Here is a 25,717-nt window from a genome sequence, read left to right as displayed (position 1 = left end):
CCTTTGAATATTAAGTTGACAAAAGGTAAAGAAGTTCCTCCCTCTCTCGCTCTGTCCTGGGGAGTGTAGAATTTTATATTTTTAAATATACCTAAGATTAAGATGGTTGAGAATCACTATCTCAGTAATCCTACTAAATTAATTTTTATTTTTTGGTGGTACTGGGGTTTGAACTTAGGGCCTGAGGTTCTCTACCACTTGAGCCACACCTGCAGTCCTACTAAGCTAATTTTTGAAATCCTTATTTTCAAATTCCTGGGGTCTTAGACCAGTCTTCATTAAATTCATTTTCTGTTAAGGCAAAGGCACAGAATTAAGACGTCTGGGCAGCTTTTAATCAATCTCCCCCTTTTGCAGAAGTTGGGAAGCTACCATAATAAAATAAGACTCCATGAGAGGTAATTTCCTCTTACGTATCACAATTTGCAAAGCTTCAACAAAATGAGAATAAAGCGATGTTGTAGATTAGAGCATTTCCATTTTTAAATCAATAATTTGGTAATTTTAAAATATATTTTGGAACATCAAACCCTTAAGTATGAACAGATAGCTCAATGAATTGAGGGCTGGCAGAGTGGCTCAAGTAGTGGAGCATCTATCTAGCAAGTGTGAAGCCCTGAGTTCAAACCCCAGTACCGCAAAAAAAAAAAAAACCAAAACCAAAAAACAAACAAACAAAAAACCCAATGAATTGAAATTTTCTATCAATGACAGAATGGTATAGTCCCATACTTTCTTTGAGAACTAAAAAGGATGGAAGAAATATTAAACACGTTTAATTTTTTGATGGCAAAGGAGATCGACACAGTGAGGAATTGCAGTAATTAAGACTAGAGATAAGCCATACTCTCTGGAATTTGGGATTGTTTATTATTAAGAGGTGTGAGCTAATTCTTACAGCAAATACTGGGCAAGAGAGGATGAAGGGCCTTTTTGACAAAATCATGGACCAAGGTGATAAACACTAGAATTCTGGTCCTTCCAAGGAAGAGGGACCTGACAAACTTCCCACAGTCTTAAATCTTCACGGTGTCCCCTAGACATGGCGTGGGGAAAAATACACAAGTTTCCACAAAGACTAAAGCCCAGGTTCAAATAACTCAGTACACGACTGGATAAAGGCAATCAGGCATTGCTAGTATCCCTGGCCTGGTCACCTGCTGGAAGCAAAGGTAAATCTTCTCTGGAAGAAGTTATCATCAAACCATCTTATCTCCACAAATGTAATACAACCCAAGAAAAACAATGACAAAGAGAAACAGGTAAATAGAGGATCTAGATAATGGGACTATCCCTAGAAGAGACGGAGAGCAATGAAACAGATGCAGGAATTGAACACACAACAGCTAGGAATTTTCCCAAACACATTTAAACACCATTAAACCACGTATCAAGAAAAATCACTGCAAACTCCAACCATAATAAACTCACAGAAAACCACACCTAGACATACTGTGTAATAGTTGAAAGCAAAAGCCAGAGATTTTAAAGGAGACAGAAGAAAAAAAGAAAAATCAGATCACTTCAAAGGTAATTATACGGGCAGCTTACTGTTCAATGGGAAACCAACTGTAATGAAATATATTCACAATATTAATAAAAGTAAGTGCCGACCTAAATTCTATACACATTAATGTATCCTTCAAAATAAAGCAAGGGCTGGGGATGCAGCTCAGTGGTAAAGCACCTGGGTTCCATCCCTAGCACCAAAAAAAAAAAGCAAAAGAATGACATAACAAACTCATAATACTGAAGGGTGCTCTTAAGAAACGAGAAAAAAACCCCATGGGGTTGGAGATGTAGCTCAGTAGTAGATTGCTAAGCATGTGTGAAGCCCTACGTTCAAATCCCAGTACTGCCAAGGGGGTAGGGAAGGGGATGAGAAAAAATAATTCCAGGGAGGGGGGAGTTTAAAGAACAAGAGTAAAAAAGTATGAAAAGGATAAGTATGTGTGCTAATTTAACTTGAGTATTGACTCTGAAACAATAATTGGCAATATCAACTAGCTACAGATTTCAAATGTGTGACGTCAATACCATGTACGTCAAGAAGGGAACATGAAGTCAATTTCCTACCTTCTTCCCTTGTTCAGAAGTAGCATTAGTACTGATTTACATTAGCCTTTAAAAAGGAAAGTATGGCTATTGTATTAACACTTGAAAGTGTATTTTAAGCCAAAAAAGAAACCTTTCATAATGACAGTTTCAATTAACCAGGAAAACCATAACTCTAGATTTGATGTAAGTAAAAAAAAACTCAAAATAAACAGCAAATGTTAGTGGCTTATAAGGAGACAAATTCACAATTATTCTGCAAGATTAGGACACACTTATTTTAGTATCTGATTAAATGCAATGTGTAGAGAATGGGAAGGGTGGGAGTACTTTTTCAAATGTCCAACTATATTTTGTCTTCTAAGAAGACAATCTAAAATGCCAGACAGTTGTGCCTTGTGGTAAGCAAACATATAATGATTATGTAGAGAATGAACTAACAAAATTGGAGGCAAAGAATTCTACGCTTTGAAATCCATTTTTCTTAATCTGCCTATTTTTCAAATGGGAATCAATATGAAAGTGCAGTTTTCCATGAACAAAGTTGAGGATCCAAGTGCTACCATGGAGATCTGGGTTCCTGTGGCCAAGCCCCCAACCCTAGGCCAGCTCTGCAGCGGCAAGTAGTCACACCATTGATCACAGGCTGACAGCATGTTTAGACCTCTGGGAACCTACTGCCACAGCACACACCAACAAATACTACAAATAATAAATAACAGGGATTTCCCACAGGGAAAAAAGGTGAGTCCTTTCTTTGTGTCAGTTTTCACAAAAACATCTGGCTTATTTTCACTGTTGATCTGAACTGACTGTAACTTCCACCTTGATTTCAGTCTTTACGGGGGATTAGACAATGAAAATTTTCTTACCACTCTTCTTGTTTATGAAATTTTTTGGGTACATATTGAACAGTTTTGCTACTCGAGGCATGAAAAACTCAACAGCCCTAAATTTAAACAGCTGTTTATCAAAACAAGCTGTGTAACAACTGCAAGTCAGCACTTTGCTTTTTGTTTGTTTTTTGAGATGGGATCTTACTATATTGTCCAGGCTGGTCTTAAACTCTGGGGTTCAAGCCATCCTCCTGCCTCAGCTTCCCAAGTAGTAGTGACTACAGGTATACAGGTATATACCACCACACCTGGCTTTCACATCTTTACTCTTGGTTGTCAGGGCCTGATAATCTGTGAGGTAACCAAGCATGACCATGGCACAGAAACGCTTTTTCCAAAGTGTGAGTAACAGACATGAGCTATGCAATTCAGAGTCTCATAATTCTGACCAGATAGAACATGGTGGGTCCTGGTTTCCTCCTGCTTCTTAGTCATTTCTTTGTATCCCCACACCATGATTGTGGCACTGGGCACTCTACTTGACCAGTATCAGACTTCTGGGGTATACCTGGTTGACTTGTGAGCTGTGGCTTCCAGTTTAAGGCTTTCCCAACATCACTGCATTTATACGGTTTCTGTTTAGAATGAATTTTCTGGTGTTTGATAAGATTTGATCTGATGGTAAAGGCCTTTCCACATTCAGCACAGATATATGGTTTCTCTCCTGTGTGAATTCGATGGTGCTCGTGGAGTTGTGACTTCTTAATGAAAGACTTCCCACAGTCACTGCATTTATAGGGTTTCTCTCCAGTATGAATTCTCCTATGTCTATTTAAGTGTGACTTCTGGATGAAGGACTTCCCACATTCGGTACAAATATAGGGCTTCTCTCCCGTGTGAATTCTCTGGTGCATAATCAATGTTGACTTTCTTGCAAAGGCTTTCCCGCACTCACTGCACTCATAATGTCTTTCTCCGGTATGGGATTGTTGATGGATGTGGAGGCCTGACTTCCGAGTGAAGGCTTTTCCACAGTCACTACATTTATAGGGTTTCTCTCCAGTGTGAATTTTCTGGTGTGTAAAGAGATTTGACCTATCCGTGAAGGCCTTTCCACATTCAGCACATCTATATGGCTTCTCTCCTGTGTGAATTTGTTGATGTACATGGAGCTGTGATTTCTTAGTGAAGGATTTCCCACAATTGCTACATTCATAGGGTTTCTCTCCAGTATGAATTCTCTCATGGGTAATAAAATGTGATTTGTGGAAGAAGGCCTTCCCACATTCTGGGCAAGCATAGGGTTTTTCTCCTCTGTGGATTCTCTGGTGCATACTTAGTGTTGACTTCTGAATGAATGCTTTCCCACACTCATTGCATTCGTAATGTCTCTCGCCAGTATGGCATTTCTCATGGATCCTGAGCCGTGACTTCCAGGTGAAGGCTTTTCCACAGTCACTACATTTATAAGGTTTTTCTCCAGTGTGGATTTTTTGGTGTTTAATGAGATTTGACCTGTCAGAAAAGGCCTTCCCACATTCAGTACATACATAGGGTCTCTCCCCAGTATGAATTTTTTGGTGTATAATGAGATTTGTTTTGTGAGTAAAGACCTTCCCACATTCTGAACATATAAAGGGGTTCTCTCCTGTGTGAATTCGCTGGTGCACATGGAGTTGTGACTTTTTAATAAAGGATTTCCCACAGTCACCACACTTATAGGGCTTTTCTCCAGTATGAATTCTTTCATGTATGATAAAATGTGACTTCCGGATAAAGGCCTTCCCACACTCAGTGCACACATAGGGTTTTTCTCCTGTATGGATTTTCTGATGCATACTTAGTGTTGATTTTCTTGTGAAGGCCTTTCCACATTCAGTACATTGAAAGTGTTTCCTTGAAGAATGAATTTTTTTATGTATACTGAGGTTTGAATTCTGAGAAAAGCTTTTCCCACATTTACTGTATTCACAGAGTTTCTTTTCAGTATGATTTCTCTGGCACCTGAGCAGATCAGATTTCTCAATAAAGGCTCTTCCATACTTAGTGCACTTATAGGAGTTCTCATTAGTTTCCTGATGGTTTGACTTCAGGGAACATTCCTTCCCACATTCAGTGCACACACAGGGCTTCCCTCCCACAGAAGTCCTCTGAGGCCCAGTGACGTGGGGCTTGTGGGTGGAGGCCATCTTGCTTTTGCTGCACTCGTGCTGCTTTTCTTCAGCATCAATACTCTGATGAGTGAAGAGGGGTGACTTTTGGGTGAGAACTTTTACATAGTCAGAAAACAAACAGAGGCTGCCCCCAGTGTGGATTTTCTGATGCTGAGAAAGAGCCTGCCGATGACTTAGAAGATCCCTACATTGAATACCTGCACAAGCATTCACTTTGGCATGAGGATTCAGATGCATAAAAGTATCACTATATTCCATAATCCTGTCAAGACCTTTGTGGTTTCTGCTGTGACTAGGTAAGCTCTTTCTAAATGAGTTGTAGTGATGGAATCTTTTTCCTGAAGGCACAAGGTGTGTGTTCACATGAACCATCCTCCCAGTGTCCTCATATTCCCAGCCACTCTCACAAGCTGCTGTTGCCTTGTTGGGGAAGGCAATGTGACCTACAGGTTCATTCCGGCTTTTCTCAGATCTCCCTTGTTGTCTATTATCCTTCCATAATTCTTCTAAAGCAGAGTATGGGTCATCTCTTGTGAAGAGACTAATTTTTTCAAACTGCAAGGAAGCTTCTTCAGACATTAGCTGTTGTGAAGTCTCAAAACCAGTATCATCACCTAAAAAGGAAGAAAAGAAATCTGAAACAGAGACAAAGATGGGAGAGACACATCAAATTGATTCATGGTGAAAACAGGAAAATGAAAGAGGCATTACATAAATATAAGAAATATATAAATATGTAAGTTATACATAAATAAATATAACATATATATAAGTATACATAAACATGTAATTATCTTTCACTTTACATTTACTATATGGTACTGAATGTAACACTTATATTCACCTTATGATAAACAATAGCATTTAGATGCACTGTTTTAAGTTTTACATTAGCTCATTTAAACTTTATCACAACCCTTTGTTGCTGGTATTATTTTTCCTATTTTACATATAAGGAAACTGAGCCACAGGAAGAATTTAATAATTTGCTTAGATCGAATGTTTAGTAACTGAGGAGGAGGAGATTCAAACCCAAGCAAGTGGAATAGAAGTGAAGTGCCAGAAGAACAAAGTGACAAAACCTCATGGCTTAAAAGATTATTTCGGGCTGGGCACCGGTGGCTCACATCTGTAATCCTAGCTACTCAGGAGGCAGAGACTAGGAAGACTATGGTTCAAAGCCAGTCAGGGCAAATAGTTCGTGAGACCCTATCTTGAAAAACCCTATCACAAAAAATTGGGCTGGTGGAGTGGCTCAAGGTGAAGACTCTGAGTTCAAGCCCCAGTACCTCAAAAAAAAAAAAGATTATTTCTGCTATTTTTGAAGTGCTAGAGAGCAAACCCAAGGGCTTTGTACAGATTAAGTACGTACTCTACCACTGAGCCACACCCTAGCCACTAAAGGAAGTATTTCTAAGTCTAGGTTCCTATCATCCTTCATCTGTAAATCCTCACTAATCTTCCCAATTTCTATTTTCCCTATTAGTCAGTGTGGCTAAATACCAATTCACTTATGTTTATAGTAGCCTCAGTCATCTGACTTAGCCAAAGAGTAAACTGGATGTCTGTAACTAAGTCTTTTATCACTGTTTAGTCTCTTATCCCTGCAGAGCTACGGGTATCCAGCAGGAAAACTGCCAGCCATCTGAGACTGAAAGCTGCCTATCCAATCTGTCCCTTTCCTGAATAGTACTAAGCTTGTACCCAACACACAGTGGCCTTAGAACACAGAGATTGCCCAGCCTCGTTTACTGTTAGGTGGGACCAAAGTAACCCAGTTCTTATCAATCAAATGGGAGTAATTTTTACAATATATATGTTATGACAAAGTCAGTGTCTTAAGGAAGTAGGTGTGGTCTTCCACAAACCTATTCTCTTCCCACAAAATATTCCAGACTCGACAGCTCTATGCAGACACAACACCTCAGGGTAGGGTAGAATGCTTTGGCATTCAGGTGTCAGGCCTCTACCAAAAAGCTAAGAATATATTTCAGTTTTTAAATGGTTGAAAAAAGTCAAAAGAATACTTTGTGACTATAAAATTATTTAAGTTTCTGTGTTCATAAATTTTTTATTAGGGTTTGAACTCAGGGCTTTCTGCTTGCCAGACAGGTGCTCTACCACTTGAGCCAAGCTCCAGCCCTATAAAGTTTTTCATTCACTGATACCATTGTCTATAGCTGCTTTGGAACTATGATAGCAAAAATGAGTACAGACAGCAAACACATGGCCTCCAGGCTGAAATGTTTACTTTTGGGTCTTTACAGAAAAGTCTTGCCAGTCCTGGCCCTAGGAGATGGTGGTACAATGACCTTTTCTAGAAACTTTATCTCTGAATGGCCACTTGAAAAGAGTGCCTGGCAAAACTGGACCATACCCCAGGAGTTGCCATGCAAGGGTCAGTATTTGTATTTTTTAAATCACTGTTTCTTGGGGTCTCTTAGTTACAGGAGCTGGGCTTTATTCTAACATTTCATGTTCCTGCCCAAATCATACTAACATTTCAAATTCTGGAATAGTGTATAAAACACAATAGATCCTTAGTGACTATTTATGGAAAGACTGAATTACACTATCATCTTATTTTAAGAGTTCTTGAATCTAGACACAGTCTGGCCTTCTATTCATTTTATTGTCTGAGGGCCTTGTCATGTATCCAGGCACATTCTTTAATTTTTTGTACACTTTCATTCACACATTAGTGGCTGTCATTCATCCTGAGGACACCTAATACTCAAGATTGTGATCAATTACAATTTTTTACTTTCTTTAGCTGATAAACCTACCACTACACCTGATGGCATCTACATTACTACCAATGATGTTCAATGCAAAAAGTGTGCTATCCTACTAACGGTTCGTTAGTCACCACTGGCTTCTAACCTAGTCAAAAAAAAATACAGTCATTCTACAGGCCAATCAAATGTGCATTCATGCATCCCCCCAGTCATCACTATTGCATTACAAGTACACATGCAATTCTTTCATTTTCTCCACTTAAGCTTCCTTCTTCTGACTGGCTGTCCCTATTCAAAGGTCACTGTCCTTCATGAATCACTTAGAGCTTTCTGCTCTCAAAACTAATTTCTAATCTCACCACAACTCTAGGGAGACTCTTCTGTCTGTTTAAAAACAGACATAGACGTGTGCATTAGCAAGGCTGAAATTTTAAAGCTTTTCCAAGTCTACCTCTGGCTCACTGAACTGTTCCCAGAAGACAACATTTAAAATCCTTCTGAATCAGAACCTTTTCTGCTTATAACTTAAACTCTATAATTAGATTTTACTAAATATTTTTTATGAAATGTTCATTAAAATACAAAGTGGTTGACGGGGGGTGTGGCCCAGTGGTAGAGCACTGGTCTATTATGACCCAGGCCCTGACTTTGATCCCCAGCACCCTGGGTGCACAAGTACACAGATGGGCAGAACACTTAATTATACAAAGAATGTAGCTTTATGTGCACTTCAGGGGGTTGGAGAAATAGAGAAGGGAAAAGAGCAATGCATGCTGTAATAGCTCCAACTCAGGAACACGTGAAACGTGTACAAAGTGGAAGTGTGTGTTAATTTTGGGTGTGTGTGTGTGGCGGGACTGGAGTTCGAACTCAGAACCTTGCACTTGCTAAACAAGCACTTTAGCCACCCCTCCAGACCTTTGTGCTTCAGTTGTACAATGTTTTAAGTAGTGAAGTCTATCAGACACACCTAAGATGAGCTAGTTAAAAAAAAAGGAGTCAACATATCCCAACAGGGTGAGAATAATCCAGGCACAAGAAACAGAAGTATGGCTTTAGTGACACCACTGGGAAGTAAGAAGAGGCATCAAGATAGTATTTTCTGCAAGAGAAAAACTGATGGAAGAACAGAATGAGCTACTTGAGAAAACAGATTGGCAGAAAAAGTAAAAACCCACAACAGAATAGGACAAACTTTGGCCAGGTGAGCCACTGGCTTGTATAGGCAGTCTTTTACAGGCAGCCCTCTGGTGGACCACCCTGTACACATAACATGCTGGTATTTCCTGAGTGCCAGATTTGATGGGGCCGATGCCTGGCTGAGACAGAACAAGTCATTCCCCTGATCCAATCATAAGTCACAGATGAACTGAGACAAGCAATTCAACCTGAGGCACACAGGCCAGGAATAACACTCATGAGCCAAGCAACTGAAAGGGCAGCCCAACCCTAAACTGTCTCTAATGCCAACCGTAACTTCTACATTGGGTTGTTATGAATAGGGAGGGCAGAGTCAGTAGAGCGGTTAGGAAGATAGAAAGACCCTGCAGTGGTGGGCACTGTTTGCACGGACTCATCACTGTCCCACCATTAAGTCCCCTCAAAGGAGGCCTTGGTTCAGAGGTCAGGAGTGCTGATGGGACACACACCAAGGGGACATGAGGAGGCTCAGTGTTCACATAACGAGGCTGTGGAAAGTGCTCCAAGCAGGCCCAAAAGTGGCCCTGAGATCACAAGAGAAGGAAACAATCCTGGGGTTTCTATGGTGATTCAGGGTGGGGTTGGGCTGCCTGTTTTCATACGTGGTTATCACCAGCACCAAGGGAAGGAACACCTGGATTTTCTTATCAGTTTGTTCAGATGTGGGATAGGACAGAAGGGGAGGCAGGTAAGGCTTAGAATATACCAGTAGCCAAACATCAAAAATAGGCTGGGTGTGGTGGTACACACTTGTAATCCCAGCTACTCAGGAGACAGAGAATTGGAAGATAGTGATTTGAGGTCAGCCCACACAAAAATTTAGTGAGGCCTCATCTCAATAAACTAGTTGCTATGGTGGTACAACCCTGTAAGCCCAGCTATGCAAGAGATATAGGAAGGAGCACTGCAGTACAAGGCTTACTTGGGAAAAAAGCATGAAGCCCTATCTCAAAAATAGCAAAAAAGCGAAAAAAAAAAAAAAAAAAAGAGCTAGCGGCTGAGGGTGTGACTCAAGTGGTAAGAGTACCTGCTTAACAAGCATGAGGCCCTGAGTTCCAGCCTTTGACAAAAAATAAAATATAAAGTCAGAGTCTATGACAAGATCCAGAATGGAAAGCTTAACATATTTTGTTACTGAAGAGACAAAAACTAAAATAATTAGAAGTTGAAACCCAGTAGGTTAGCTGAGTTGCTAGAAATATGGGTAAATACTAGGTTGACTCAGCCCCTGCTGAGGGAAATTGATGCCCCATGAAATGTTCAGACATTGAGAATGACATGGCCAATCCAGGGAACAGGGTGGCCACACTGTCACAGGACTGTAGACGCAATGACAGAGCAAGCCCACCACTCCTGAGAAACCTCACTTCCTGTAAGAACAGCCCGTGACACATGCACTGTTTGCCGTAGCTGAGAGGCTAGGCAAGCAGTAAGTGGTACACAGCCGCATTGCAGAACTCTATGCAAGCAGATACCTTAAAAGCAACTGAGGCCAATAGGAAAAGGGACCAGGAACTAGAGAAAAGGTTAGATCAAGAAGAATTATCCTAGAAGGTAACACAAACACACACAGGAAATTAATGTGAGTCAACTCCCTGTGTAGCTATCCTTATCTCAACCAGCAAAAACCCTTGTTCCTTCCTATTATTGCTTATACTCTCTCTTCAACAAAATTAGAGATAAAAGGGCAAAACAGTTTCTGCCAGGTATTGAGAGGTTTGGGGGGAGAGGGAGGGGGCGGAATGGGTGGTAAGGGAGGGGGTGGGGGCATGGGGGAGAAATGACCCAAGCCTTGTTTGCACATATGAATAATAAAACAATAAAAAAAAAAGAACTCTATGCAGCACTTAGAAGCAATGAATGAAAAAAAAAAACACGTTGCAATTTGGGGAAAAAAGTAAAAAAAAAAAGGAAAGAATGAAACTGACCATTTTTATTTCTATAAACTACAAATACCAACATTTTTTTTTTTGTGGTACTGGGGCTTGAACTCAGGGCCTTCACCTTGAACCACTCCACCAGCCTCTTTTTGTGTTGAGTATTTTCGGGATAGGATCTCGTGAACTATTTGCCCGGGCAGGCTTCAAACTGTGGTCCTCCTGATCTCTGCCACCTGAGTAGCTGGGATCACAGGCGTGAGCCACCATTGCCCAGGACGGCAAATACCAACAATTTAGATTTTACCAATATGCACAAATTTAAGGACAGATGGCACATGTAGTAGGGCAGATGCCTGTGGAAAGAATTAAACTCAGTGTAGGAAAGGTGAAATTAAAAAGAGTAAATAAAGTAAAGTGGGGGGGGCCTTAAATATATTGATGATGATACTAACCACAAACTAAGGCTATAATGATAACTCAGTTTCTTGCACATGAGGTATAAAGCTGCTTGTGAAATGTCAAAATTTGTAAGAACAAGTCAGTGCTATGTTATACTAGCCAAGTAGGAAGAAAAGATCCAGGTGCCCACAAAGTCAACAGTTAGAGGGGAGCACAAGGAGATTATAGAATAAGCCTACCTCTCGGTGACAATGCTGAGACACAGAAGGAAAAACAGAGAAAATGAAAAGAAACCAACAAGCAGGAGTGTGACTCACCATGATCTGTAAGGAAGGCAGAGCTATGAGTGTTTAAAAGCATAAGAAAGGGATCTAACATCTAATGAAGGAAGCAATAATAAAAACTGTTGGGCACGGTGGCTCAGTCTTATAATTCTAGCTACTTGAGTGGTGGAGACTGGGAGGATCACGGTTTGAGGACAGTCTAGATAAAAAGTTTGAGAGACCACCCCCCTCCAAACCAACATATAGCTACCAAGAAAGCACAAATGGAATCATGGTCAAAGCTGGCCCAGGCACAATCTAAAAAAATAACCAACACAAAAGGGTTAGTAGAGTAGCTCAAGGGGTAGAGCACCTGCCTAGCAAATCCAAGGCCCTGAGTTCAAACCCCAGTATGGAGAAAGGAAGGAAGGGAGAAAGGAAGGAAGAGAGGGAGGGAGCGAAGAAGGAAAAAAATGAAGGAGGAAGAAAGAAACAATAAAACCGTTTAGAGAAAGAGAGAAAGAAGCAAGAAAGCAGGGTGCTAGAAAACGTAGGCTGGTCTAAAGTACTGGTAATTGTCATGCACTCCCTTCTAAAAAGTCAGGTGAAGGCAGCACTGGTAAAGAAAGGGCCTGAGGGGAAAAGAATTCAGACACCCGAGAGGCTAACATCAACTCTATGCAAGCAGTTCTGAAAGTCAGAATGTGAGAAGAGAAGTCCTATTCATGCACTTGAAGTGGCCAGCCTCTCCCAGCCCAGTGCATGTCAGTCATGCTCTCTTTTGTGCTCTTGGCTCCTGACTCACCTAGACAGCTCAGACTTGAGATGTCACCATCCAGCACACATGGCTCTCCTCCCTGCTCCAAGTTGAAGATGACTTCTGGTTTGGGAACTAGACACCCTTTGAAAAGAAAGTACAGAGGACGTGGTTTCAGAGGCCATACAACGAAGCATGCTGTGTGCTTTCCAGAAGATCATGGAAACAGAGCATGGGGAACAGAGGCCTTTTTACCCAAAAGAAATTACTAAAAACCTGGGACAAAATAAAGACCGAACCATTATACACTTCAATTGCCCTCCTGGCTTTGGAAGAAAACTTAGATTTCAAAACTCCCACTAAGAAAGAAAAACCAGTAACACAGGTGCAGCCCATTATGTGCTCGCAAGGCTGCGCTCACCCACTGACAGCAGGTTGAAATAGTTGTCCAGCATTACGTCCCTATACAGGCTTCTCTGGGCAAGGTCCAGGTGCTGCCATTCCTCCCTGCTGAAGGCTACGGTGACATCCTGGAATGACACAGACCCCTGCAAAAACAAATTCCTACTTAATGTGAAGATGCTGAAGAAAAAAGGAATCATATCAAAATTATCATGCTAGTCCTTTTGCAGTATTGATAATATTCTTTTTAAAATCTGTGTGCCAGTTACACAGGAATAAGCTGTCAAAGTTCTCAAATTGTATATATATATATGTGTGTGTGTGTGTATATATATATATGTGTGTTTGTATATGTGTGTGTGTGTATATATATGTGTGTGTATACATATATGTATATATATGTTCTGCACTCTTTTCTATATATGTCATATTCTAATAATAGTTCACTTAAAAAAGAACTATATTCTGCCATTCATGTCACACAATGACCCACTAAGTCAACTTCTTCTTTGAAAAAGATAACTAAAATAGACTCTTTTGCTGGGCATATTGGTGCACACTTGTAATCCCAGAATTTGGAGATGGGAGCAGAAGGTTGGCAAGTCTGAGGCCAAAATACAGCTACATGGCAAGACCCTGTCTCAAAAAAAGAATCAAATCAAACTAAAAAAACAGATTCAAAACAGTATAGTACTAGCATACAGACATACAGACCAATGGAATATAACTGGGGATCCATAAATAAACTTGATATTTATTGTCAACTGGTAATATCCAAAACAATTTAAAAAGAAAGAACAGTCTTTCAACAAATGGTGCTGAGCCAAGTAAGAGTCACATGCAATAAAAGTTGGACCCTCCTTCATAGTAAAAAAGTTACCTCAAAGTGGATCACAGGTCTCAATGTTTTTACATTTAGCCAAAAGGTACATTTTAGCTAAAATAGGTCTTTATAACATTGGATTTGGCAATGATTTCTCAGATGTAAGGCCAAAAAACACAAGCAGACAAAGGAAAAAAACAGATAAATTGGACTTTATAAAAATATAAACTTCTGGGCCAGGTACCGGTGGCTCACTCCTGCAATCCTAGCTACTTGGGAGCTTCCAATTGGGAGGATCAGAGTTTGAGGCCAGCCCAGGCAAATAGTTTGCAAGACCCCATCACTAAAATAACCAGAGCAAAAAGGACTGGAGATATGACTCAAACAGTAGCGTGCCTGCTTTGCAAGTGTGAAGCCCTGAGTTCAAACTCCAGTATTGACAAAAACCAACAACAAAAAATACATATAAACGTACATACATATATATGTGTACATGCATACAAACATACACTTTTGTGCTTTAAAGGATACTATCAAGACAGTGAATAGCTGGGCACTGTAGCTCACACCTATAATCCTAGCTACTCAGGAGGCAGAGATCAAGAGGATCACAGTTCGAAGCTAGTCCTGGCTAGTTCATGAGACCCCCATCTCGAAAAAACCTTCACAAAAATAGGGCTGGTGGAATGGTTCAAGATGAAGGCCCCGAATTCAAGCCCAAGTACTGCAAAAAAAAAAAAGAGACAAAGAAAGAAAAGAAAAAAGAAAGTGAATAGAAGGCTTGTGGAGTGCCTCAAGTACGGAAGTGCCTGCCTAGCAAGTGTGAGGCCCTGAGTTCAAACTCCAGTATCACCAGGCCCTGAGTTCAAACTCCAGTATCACCGCCCCCAAAAAAAAACAAAACAAAGAGAGTGATTAGGTAACTAACAGACTTGGGAAAAAATTCAAATCATATATTTAATAAGGTATTTGTATCTAAACTACACAAAGAACATCAGCAACTGAATTAAAATACAACCCAATTAAAAATGGGCAAATGAGGGCTGGTGTAGTGGGTCAAGTGATAGCGCCTGCCTAGTAAGTTTGAGGCCCTGAGTTCAAACCCCAGTACTGCCAAAAACAAAACAAAAGAAGAGAAAAATGGGTAAATGCTCCAAATATATACTTCTCCAGTGAAGGCAAGTAGGCAGTAAAACATGGTAAAAGATCATCTACACTACCAGTCATCAGGGAAATGGAAATCAAAAACCACAGAGATAACCCTTCAGCTTCACTAAGATAGTCGACTACAAGAAAAATATGAAAAAATTCAACTGAAAAGGGTTAATTCACCAGGAAGACAGAACAATCCTAAACATGTATGCACCAAACAATAAAGTTGCAAAATTCAAGAAGCAGCAATTGGTGGTAGGAAAAGGAGAAATGTGTTAATCTACAGTTGTAGCTGGAGACTCTTGTTTGTTTGAATAGCTAGACAATCTCAACAAACTTAAAAAAAACTGACATAATATAGAGTGTGTTCTCTCAACATGATGAAGCAGAACTAGAAATCTCCAGACACTTGGAACCTAAACACACTTCTAAATAATCCATGAGTCAAAGGGGAAATCTTGGGGAAATAAAAAAGTGACACTGAATTGAATGAAAAAAGAATATTAAAAGTTGTTGGATGCAACTAAAGCAGTTGTGAAATTCTTAGCAAAAAAGGCTTCCATCATTAAGATCCCACCTCCAGAAACTAGAAAGAAAGGATTGAAAAAAGCTCAAAGCAAGCAGAAGTAAGGAAACAATCAGACAAAAAGCAGAAATCAAAGGCATTTAAAAAAGGAAAATGTTGGGGGTAGTGGCTCATGTCAGTCAGGTCATCCAAGCTACTTGGGAGGTACAGATTGTTAAGGACAGCAGTTCAAGACCAACCTGGGCAAAACAAAAATGTCTGGGGCATGGTCAGATGATAGAATGCATGCCTATCAAGCACCAGGCAGAGTTCAACTCCCAGTATCACAAAAAAAAAAAAAAAGGAAAGTATATAAAAATCAATAAAATGTAAAAGATTGTATGACACTATTACTAATAGATCTTTATAAACTTCTAGCATCTCAAACTGACACACACAAAAAGAGAGAAAAGACAACCAACATAGGAATAAAGGAAGAGATCCCAATATACATCTTGCAGGCACTAAAAGGATAACATGGAAATATTATTGCTGGGGACTGAACTGTCCTTCCAAAATTCATGTCAAAGTTGGAACCCCTGACATGACTGCATTTGGAGACAGGGCTTTTAGGAGGTACTTAAGGTTACCTGAGGTCAAATAGGTAGGGCTCTACCTGGGAAAAGCAGCTGTGAAGGAGAATGCTGTCTTTCTCTGTAGGCAGGTGAGCCCTAATGGGAGACCGTGTGAGCTCTCGGTGAGGAAGAAGGCAGCCTTCACCAGAGCTCAGCCACTCTGCTACCCTAAACCCTCACTTCTGGCCTCCAGAACCATGAGAAAATAAAGTGCTATTGCTTCATCCACCCAGTCTGTGCCACAACAGAGATAAATACATATAACTCTAAACACGTAAACTGGAAAACTTGAGCCAATTCCCAAAAGACACAAACCACAACTCTCACCCCAGTATCACAGCTACCAGGGAGGCAGAGATAGGGAGGGTTGCAGTTTGAGGCCTGCACAGACAAAAATCAGCAAGACCTTATCTCAATCAATAAGCCAGGCATGGTGGGATACACCTGTGAGCCCAGAAATGAAGGAGGCCATAGGTAGGAGGTCTGCAGTCTGAGGCTAACAAAAATGCAAGAATGGCTGGGGCATAGCTCAAACAAAAGTGGGCTGCAGGTATGGCTCAAGTATTAAGACTGCCTGCCTAGGAAATGTGAGGCTCTGAGTTCAAATCCCAGTACAACCAAAAATAAATAAATACATAAATAAATAGACAATGTGAGTAGCAATATAATTATTAAGGAAATTGAATTGTGGGCTGAGGGCATGGCTCAAGAGGTAAAGCCCCTGCCTAGCAAGCGGGAGGCTCAGAGTTCAAATGCCATTACTGCTTTAAAAAAAAAGAAATTGAACCTATAGCTCAAAAACTACCAAAAAAGGAATCTCCAGGCCCTATTTGACTGGAGAATTCTACCAAATATTTAAAGAATTAACCAAAGAGCCAGGGGTACAGCTCAGTGGTATAGCTCTCATCTAGCATGTATAAGGGTCTGGGTTCCATTCCCAGTACTCCCAAAAAGAATTAACATCAATTCTACAGTCTGTTCTGAAAACAAAAGAGAAGGAAATATTTCTTAATTAATTCTATGAGGACCAGTACAACCCTGATACAAAACTGGACAAAATACAGAAAAAGAACACACAAATTACAGTCTGGCAGAATAATCGACACAAAAGAACATATTTCAATTCTCTTTATGAGGCCAATAATAATTACCCTGATACCAAAACCAAAACCAGTAATCAAGAGAGAAATAGAGCAACAGCAAGTATCTCTCATAAATATGATGCCAAAGCTGAGCACTGGTGGCTCACACTTGTAATCCTAGCTACTTGGGAGGCTGAGATCAGGAGGATTGTGGTTTGAAGCCAGTCCAGGAAGAAAGTTTGCAAGACCCCGACTCAATCAATAGCTGGGCACAGTGGCATGTGCCTGTCACCTCAAACTACAGGGGAGGCTGAGATTGTGATTCTATGCCAGGCTGGGCAAAATAGTTTGGGAGACCCCATCTCAATGGAAAAAAGCTGGGTGTGTCATACCAGCTTCAGTGAGAAATCTAAAATAGGAGGATCAAAGTCCAGGCTGGTCTAAGCAAAAAGTAAGATCTTACTTCCAAAATATCCACAGCAAAAAAGGGCTGGGGGCATGGTTCAAGCAGGAGAGCATCTGCCTAGCAAACGCAAAGCCCTGAGTTTAAAGTCTAGTACAGCCCCTTCCCCCAAAAATCCTTAACAAAATATTGGTAAATACAAATATATAAAAATAAGCAGATGTCATGACAAAATAGGGTTTTTTCCCAAAATGAAAGGCTAGTTCAAAAATCAATGTAATCTATCATTTCAAGAGGTTAAGGAGCTAAAATCACCTGATAAATGTGAACTGATACAAAAAAAAAGTATTTGACAAAATCCAACACCTACTCATGATAAATCCCAAGTTTGCTTCAGAGGGTGAGGGTGGTCCTTACACAAGCAGCACTGTTCTTTAGGAATCAGTGAGGAATCCAAACCCTTGCATCCCATCCCAGAATCAGAATCTGAATTCACACCGAGTAAAGCATGAGAAGCACTGCTCTCCAGGACACAGGGAAACCCCGTAGTGCTCTGTACACAAAGTTGCTGTTTACATCTGTCACCATCCACCTAAGCATCTATTGAAAATCCTCTCAAACATCAAGAGCCAGAAATCAGTATTACTGGTGAAACAAATAAAATAATACAAAGTATATGTCCAATTTCCATTATTGTTTACCTGTCACAAAGATCAGAGACAATTTTATAGTTCAAAGTTTATAGCCACACACCATTTACATGTATCAAATTCCAGCTTGTCTTAAAAGTTGGTAAGTCTCTTCATTTTCTCTGATCTTAGTTTTTCTTTATCTATATTTGTCTTCTTACTATATGGAGTATTAGAAGTCTCCTAAAATCCACTAGGAAAATAAAATAAAGCAACAAATAAGTAGATGAACAAATTAGAACTCACCAGGGACTTGTTCATTTTGGGCTCTTCTGGAAAAGGGGCAGATCTGAGAAAACAGATGAGCAGAGGTACATGAGAACAGGAAGTGTACCGAGGTCATACATGGCTACATACATCACCTACTGCCTATGCACCTCTGACCCCAAAGTGTATTTCTAGAACTACATCATACAAAGGATTCCACACTGTACAAAGACAAAGGCAAGAGTTTTACCACAACATGGCCACTAGCAAAGGACTAGATTAAATATTTTATAGGATTGGCATAATGTTACATAGTTAAAATACTGTAGAAAAAAATATAAAAATGACAAATACATCATATAAAAATTACAATTCCAAAAGTATTCCATTTTCATTATTCTATGTTAACTTGTATATATACACATACACACACATATATAAATACATGTATTTATTTGCACTTAGTATTATCTAGAAGGAAATATACTAAATATGTTAACATATAATATTTGGATATTGTACATTGATAGGTAATTTTTTTTTTTTTTTGCAGTACTGGGGTTTGAACTCAGGGCCTTCACCTTGAGCCAGTCCACCAGCCCTATTTCTGCAAAGGGTATTTTCAAGATAGAGTCTCTCAAACTATTTGCCTAGGCTGGCTTCGAACCAAGCTCCTCCTGATCTCTGCCTCCTGACTAGCTAGGATTACAAGCATGAGCCACCAGCACCCAGCCATTGATAGGTAATTTTAATGTTTATATTCTTTTTACTTGCCAATTAAAAGCAAAGTAATTGTCTTTAAAGCATACATTGTCTTCCAGTGATTTTGCCCAAGTTGTGAGAATATCCAGGAGTAGACCAAAAAAGAGAGCATTCTAGCTTTTCTCACTGTTTTCCCTCACATACGGTTCTTGAAAGAATAGAGTGGCTGTGGCCATTGTTCCCAAATGTTTTTATGACAGTTTTCTAACATAAAGAAAATGTTGGTCAGTGCAAGAAATATAACATATTCTTCTACCTTCTTTTAACAATTAATAATGTGCCATATTTACTTAAATCTTTCACATATACAGTCATCTATAAACACTATATATATGTGTGTGTGCGTGTATAGATGTATATGTATGTGTGTGTGTATATATATATATATATATATATATATATATATATATATAAAATGTGTGAAAGGTAGCAGAATATGCACTCCAAAGTATACCACTTTGGTATTAAGATTATTTTGAGCTAAGCAGATCCAAGGACACTTTAATCCTTTTTTTCCTCAAACCAAGAGGTAAAAACCAGGTGTGGTGAAGCAGGCCTATACCCCAGCACCCATGAGGCCAGAGGATCATGGGTTCCAGGCCAGCATGGGCTATGTAGTAAAGCTGACTGGAAAAAAAAAGGGGGGAGTCAAGTGAGAGATAAAAGCCCCTTGTGAAAAGACACCTTCCCTCATCACTAGACAGGGAGAAAAGAAACCTTCTTTGAAGGGAGTCACAGCCAAGAGAATTCTGTACAGACAGACCTTGTTAAAATAATTCTTATTTTCCTTTGGCCTCACCAAATGATTTGGCTACTTTTCCATGACAGCCTCTCTTTGTTCAACCTAATACAAAAGCATTTTAGTTTTGTCACTTCTTTGAGTCTTCATTTCTTTACATGGGCTCCCACATCACACAGAACTTATATAAAATGTACATGCTTTTCTACAAATCTGTTTAATGTCAATGTAATTCTCAGGCCCAGCCTAAAAACCCTAAGAGAGAAAAGGCAAAATTCTGTCTCACATTTCTATACTTTGTTGTTGAACAATTTGAAAGTTGCAGCTGTGACACCTTAGGCCTAAATATATCACATAAATCTAAAAGTCACTGTTATGCCTCAGAAAATTAATAGTAATTCTATAGTATTTTAATATTCAGCTTATATTCAAAATTTCCCTAGGGGCATGGCTCAAGTGGTAGAGCAACTGCACAGCAAGTTCGAGGACCTGAGTTTAAATGCCAGTACTGTCACACACACACACACACACACACACAAATTGCGTTTATCCCCAAAACACACATTCCCACTGTTTTGTTTGGAAATAAGTTCCAGTAAGGTTCACACACTGGCTACTGTGCCCCTTTATCCTAGCTCCCTCATCCCAATGTTTTTCCTGATTTTTGAATTTTTATATTAGATATATTATTGCTAAATACATTTTCTTAGCATATGTAACATTTTTGGTTACTTGTTAATTTTGATTGAAGAAAAATACATCAAGTACATAAATATTAGGTACACAATGCATTTCCCCTGTTTTCCACATCTGTGCATCTGCCAGCACATCAAGACAGAGAACATTTCTGGAACTTTTGGAAAGTGTTAAGAAATCAAATTATTACTTGTGTCTTTTCATCCATAAATACTTCGGTAAACAGAGAAATGAAAAGGTCAAGCATTTCTGCCCCCTTTCCTCAAAGGCTGAAATTTAGTAATCCCAACACTTGATAACGAAATTATTATTTTTGGCAATAGAGATTGAACCCAGGGGCTCAGGTGTTCTCGGCAAGCACTCTAGTACAGCCCCCTCCTGTTTTCTTTAATTTCTGCCTGGGCTTGGCCTTGTACTGTGATCCTCCTACCCATGCCTCTGGCATATCACCAAGCCTGACTACATGAGACTGAGGGGCAGGGGTTACCATCACAGCATTACCCTCCTAACAAAAGTTACCCTAACTTCCTAATGTCATCCATAATCAAAATTCCCTTATTATTTAAAAATTTACTTTTTAAACTTTTTACCATGAAAATTTCAAACACACAAAAGTGGAGTAAGTACAAAAAGTCTTGCTAACTTTTACCCAGGCTGGCCTTGAACCCTGATCCTCCTGATCTCTGCCTCCTTAGTAATTGGATTACAGGGTGTGCCACCATGCCTGCACCTCCACAGCCCTTTTTGTTTATATTTTGTTTTTGATAAGGTCTCACTAACTTTGCTTCCCAAGTAGCTGGATTATAGCTGTGCACAACCACACCTGGTAGGAGTTTCTCTTTCTTTTTGTACCTATTCCAGCTAATGAATCAGAGGAATGATAGAAATGGAATATGTCTATTTTATGTACTCTTCATTAAATAGTAGATATGGGAAATGATCATCAATGTTGCTCACAGAGAGATGAGCAGACACATTTCACAATGGAAATATGCACTACCTGAGAAGAACTATTGCCAAAATAAAAAATTTTTAAAAAGGAAACTGAATCTCATCAAATCTCAAAATCTGCTCTTATATTAAATTTGGTTTGAGGCTGCTTCCATACCAGGAGTCCACACATAGCAAACTGCAACCTAACTACATGTGCAAACAAACCAAAACCTAACTTAGAGGTATAACAGCCAAGCTTTAGCCAATTATAAGCAGCCAACTCATCACACTATGCCCAAATAAGGCAGATGCTTAGCTTAGCCAATCAGGTGATTTCTTGACTTTGTTTCTGTGTCCCACCAGCCTATAAAAGCTCATTGCTCAGCCTGCTGGGCAGAGTTCTCTAAGTACCTCCTGGTTCTGAATGCTGCCCCATTCATAACTCTGCCCAAATAAACTGCTAAATTTAATTCACCTAAACTTTTTCTTTTAACACTGCCTTCCAATCCAAAGCGTGTGAAACAACTTTTAAAACACTGTAAGCTTTTAAAACTTACAATGGTTGTTTTTATTAAAAAGTAGTTATCTTTAGATTTATGCACTTAAGTATTTATGGATGAAAAGACCCAATGTTGAGATTTACTTCAAAATAACCAGCAAAGGAGGAAATGTGGGAGAAGGAAAGTACAGATGACATGGCTGGGCATGAGTTGACAATCGTGGAAGCTTGGGAATGGGCATATGGAATTCATTATACTTACTCCACTTTTGTGTGTTTGAAATTTTCATAGTGAAAAGTTTAAAAAGACATTTTTTAAGTAAGGGAATTTTGATTATGGATGACATTAGGAAGTTAGGGTAACTTTTGGTGGGAGGGTGATGTTGTGATGGTAACCCCTCCCCCTCAAAAAAAGTTCACATCTGATGGGCGTGCGGAAGTGTATGGCGTGAAATGAATACTATCTGGGATTTTAAAGCATTCTAGCCAAGGGCTGGGGGCATGGCTCAGGTGGTAAAGTTTGAACCCCAGTATTGCCAAAAAATAAATATATAAAATAAATTTTGGCCACAATAGGTGAAACAAAACTGGCAAAATGGTGGGAACTGCTGAGCCCAGCAATGATGGAATGTGGGTCTTCGTTATATTATTTCCCTACTTTTGTGGATGTTTTGTGGACATCAGCTGCACACTGTCCACCTTAGAAAATGGACCATGCCTAGGTATTTTTTTGTTTTGAGGGGGAGGTTGTTTTTGGTTTTTGAGATTGGAGAAGGGAGGACAAGGGAGGGAAACAGAGAACTATGTTCCTGAATGAGAAGATTCAATATTATAAGCAGGCCAATTCTCTCTCCACATAATGTGTACATTTAACACAATTCTAATCTAAATCCAAATTGCCACAGTTGGCTAGACAAGGAAAACATTATTCTAAAATTTATATGGAAGAATAAAAATGTGAGGATTGCAAGGAAATAAAAGGGAAATAAAAGGGATTAAGTGAGGGAGAAGTGAGAAGACTCATCTGCAATTGGGTTATAAGTGCTCTATATTGTCTGAAATGCAGGTCAGATATATAACCTGCAAATTATTTCCCATTCTGTGATTGCTTTTTTTTTTTTTTTTTTTTTGGTGGGAATGGGGTTTGAACTTGGCTTTTCACTTCCAAAGCAGGCATTCTACCACTTGAGCCACACCTCCAGTCCATTTTGCTCTGGTTATTTTGGAGGTGGGGATCTACGTGGCTGGGGTTAGCCTTGAACCACCATCATCCTGAAGGATCATCCAAATGCAATAAAAATAAAAGCAGCAATGACAAAGTAAATTCTCAACGTGGATTCAAGATTAAAGTGCTTTTTGTTAGGAAACTAAAAAAGGATCTTATAATAATCGTACCCAATAAGGGAAAAATGATAGAAAATTCATTAACCATTGCCTCTCCCTGCCCACACAAATACAAATAAAACCCGCAAAAAAAAAAAAAACTACACAGACCTGCAAAGTGAACTATTAAAGTGAGATTTTTATTGTACCTCTCCCAAGTAATATGAATCAAGTAGACTGAAATCACTAAAGACAAAAATATGAAAAATTCGAAAAGCCAGATTTAATAAACAGAAAAACAACTATGCACCGTACAAAGATAATCTGGATAAACTTTTAAAAATTTAGATCTGACAGTCCACATTTTCTGACAAAGCAATAAAATAAGAAGGCAACTAAAAGCATCTTTAAATTTAAAGACGAAGAAACCCTCCTTAATAATTCAGGATCAAGGTAGAATATCAAATTGAGTAGAGCACCTGCTTTGCAAGCATTGAAGACCTGAGTGCAAACCCCAGTCCCTCAAAAAAAAAGGAAATTTAATTTATTCGTTTCATGGATAACGTATTTAACAACCTAAATACATCCGATATAAAATTTAAGAAGACGAGGAAAAGAACAAAAGCAATGACGTCTAAAGGGTAAAGGAGGAGAAAGTAACTTATCAGAAAGAAAAAATTTGTGTAAAGAGAGTCGGGAAGATAAACAAAACCAAGAGCCCGTATTTCCAACTGACCAATGAAGTAGATAGACCCTTGAGATGCCTGCTGATCTTTTAAAAAAGACGAAGAATGACAGGTGAATGGGTAAAAGGACACTTATCCGTAACCCCATGGCAGAACACTTACATCTTCAGCCAAGTCTATGGGAGGGAGAACGGGCGAGGAAGGGAAGCAAGAGGAATTCCACTTCCACGCACAGCGCTCCCGCTCACACCCGTCGCGCGGCCCCACTGGACCGCGCCTGAGCTGACCGATCCCGTAACCTGCCCCTCCCCTCCCCTGCCCTGCCCTCCCCTCCCCTCCCCTCCCCGCCCACTGCCCAGGCCCGGCCCACGGCTCACCGCCTACCTCGCACTCACCTGTTTGGCCCACTCTCCCTTCCGCCTGAGGCGGGGACTAGGGCCGCCCTAGCACGATGCAACCCACTTCCGTTCACAGCCTCCTTCCGGTCCCGCGGTCCTGCTGTGGGGCAGAGGGGGCTAGGCGTACGCATGCGCAACAGGCTTCTGGAGGCACTTGCCAGTAACCAACCTGGTTCTCTGCCAATCTCTTTGCAGGCTCAGGGGCTGAAGCTTGACGCCAAGATGGCGGCGCCCACATGGACACACGGCTGCGGGCAGCCATGTTGAAGATACAGAGAGATGGTGGTGCTGATGCCGCCTTGGTGTATCGCCTTTGAGTAAGCCAGGCTTGTCACTACAAGTCACCCGCGCTTTCCTCTGTGCCTCTGTGGACTCAACAGCACCAACAACCAAAAGGTACTAATGGACATTTATAGAACACTCCACCCCAAAACAACAGGATGCACATTCTATGCAAGCATCCATGGAGTATTTCCAAGATATGTCATAACCTGGGCCATAAAACAAATCTCAGTAAATTTAAAGCAACTGAAAGCATACACAACGTGTTCTCCAAACACACAATCACAAAAGAAGTCAAGGGCTAGGAGTGTATCTCAATTGCTAGAGCTCTTGCCTTGCAAGACTAAGGCTAGAGTTCAATCCCTGATACCACTAAAAAAAAGAGATGGAAAAAGCAATTACAGGGAAACCTCTAAACACCTGGAAACATAATACTAAATAATCCATTGTTCACAGAGGAAGCATCAAAGAAAAAATCTAAAATGCAGTGAAGTGAATGAAAATATAAACATTACATATCAAAATGTGAATAAATCAGCTGAAGCAATGGTGAGAAGACAGTTTATACCACTAAATGCTTACATTAGAAAAGAAGAAATTCTCAAATCAATAACCAACCTCCCACTTCAGTAAACTAAAAGGAATAGCAAAATAAAATAAAAGTAAAAAAGAAAAGAAAACCAATCAATGGACAAGAAAAATAACTGCCAGGTGCGGTAGCACAGGCCTGTAATAGCAACACTGGGGAGACTGACCTACCAAGAGTGAGACCCTGAGTTCAAACCCCAGTTCAACTAAAATAAAAAATAAGTTCAGGGCCAGTCTGGGCTACAGAGTGAGACACTGTCTCAGAAACAATCAAATTGAGAAAAATAAATTAAGCAAAAGCTGGTTCTATGGAAAGCCAATAAAAATTGGCAAGTCTGGGCTGGGTGTGGTGGTGTACACCTACAACTGCAGCTGCTGGAGGATCACAGATTGAGGTCAGATCAGGCAAAAAAAAAATTAGAAGACCCTATCTCAGAAAATAATCCAGAAATGGTGGTACATGCCTGTGGCCCCAGCAGGAGGTGTAGGCAGTAGGATATGGTCTGAGACTGACTCTGGAGGAAAAAAAAAAAGAAAAACCTGTGAGACCCTACCCAAAAAGTACCTAAAGGAAAAAAAAAAAAAAGGACTATGTGTATGTGTGTCTCTCA

The 25,717-nt window shown here is 40.0% G+C and overlaps 1 protein-coding gene across 7 annotated transcripts; it reads right to left on the bottom strand.

Annotated features, from left to right (window-relative positions):
* Positions 1-847: 847 nt before the first annotated feature.
* On the bottom strand, positions 848-24,331 carry LOC141410417 (uncharacterized). Of its 7 annotated transcripts, none has more exons than XM_074052433.1 (5): positions 24,234-24,331; positions 18,240-18,282; positions 12,724-12,850; positions 12,351-12,446; positions 848-5,700 (listed from the first exon to the last, which is right to left on the bottom strand). In XM_074052433.1, the coding sequence occupies exons 2-5, from the start codon at positions 18,252-18,254 to the stop codon at positions 3,383-3,385; spliced, it is 2,556 nt and encodes an 851-aa protein (XP_073908534.1). In that variant the 5' UTR covers positions 18,255-18,282; positions 24,234-24,331; the 3' UTR covers positions 848-3,382. The 7 variants fall into 7 exon arrangements, with proteins under 7 accessions (XP_073908534.1, XP_073908537.1, XP_073908536.1 ...); XM_074052436.1 differs by having other exon boundaries at positions 848-5,679; XM_074052435.1 differs by having other exon boundaries at positions 24,223-24,244.
* Between the last annotated feature and the right edge of the window lie 1,386 nt (positions 24,332-25,717).

This window comes from Castor canadensis, chromosome 13 (assembly GCF_047511655.1).
Source record: "Castor canadensis chromosome 13, mCasCan1.hap1v2, whole genome shotgun sequence".
Lineage (NCBI taxonomy): Eukaryota > Metazoa > Chordata > Mammalia > Rodentia > Castoridae > Castor > Castor canadensis.
Note: the sequence above shows the minus strand (reverse complement) of the source record. Positions and strands in the feature narration are given on the sequence as shown.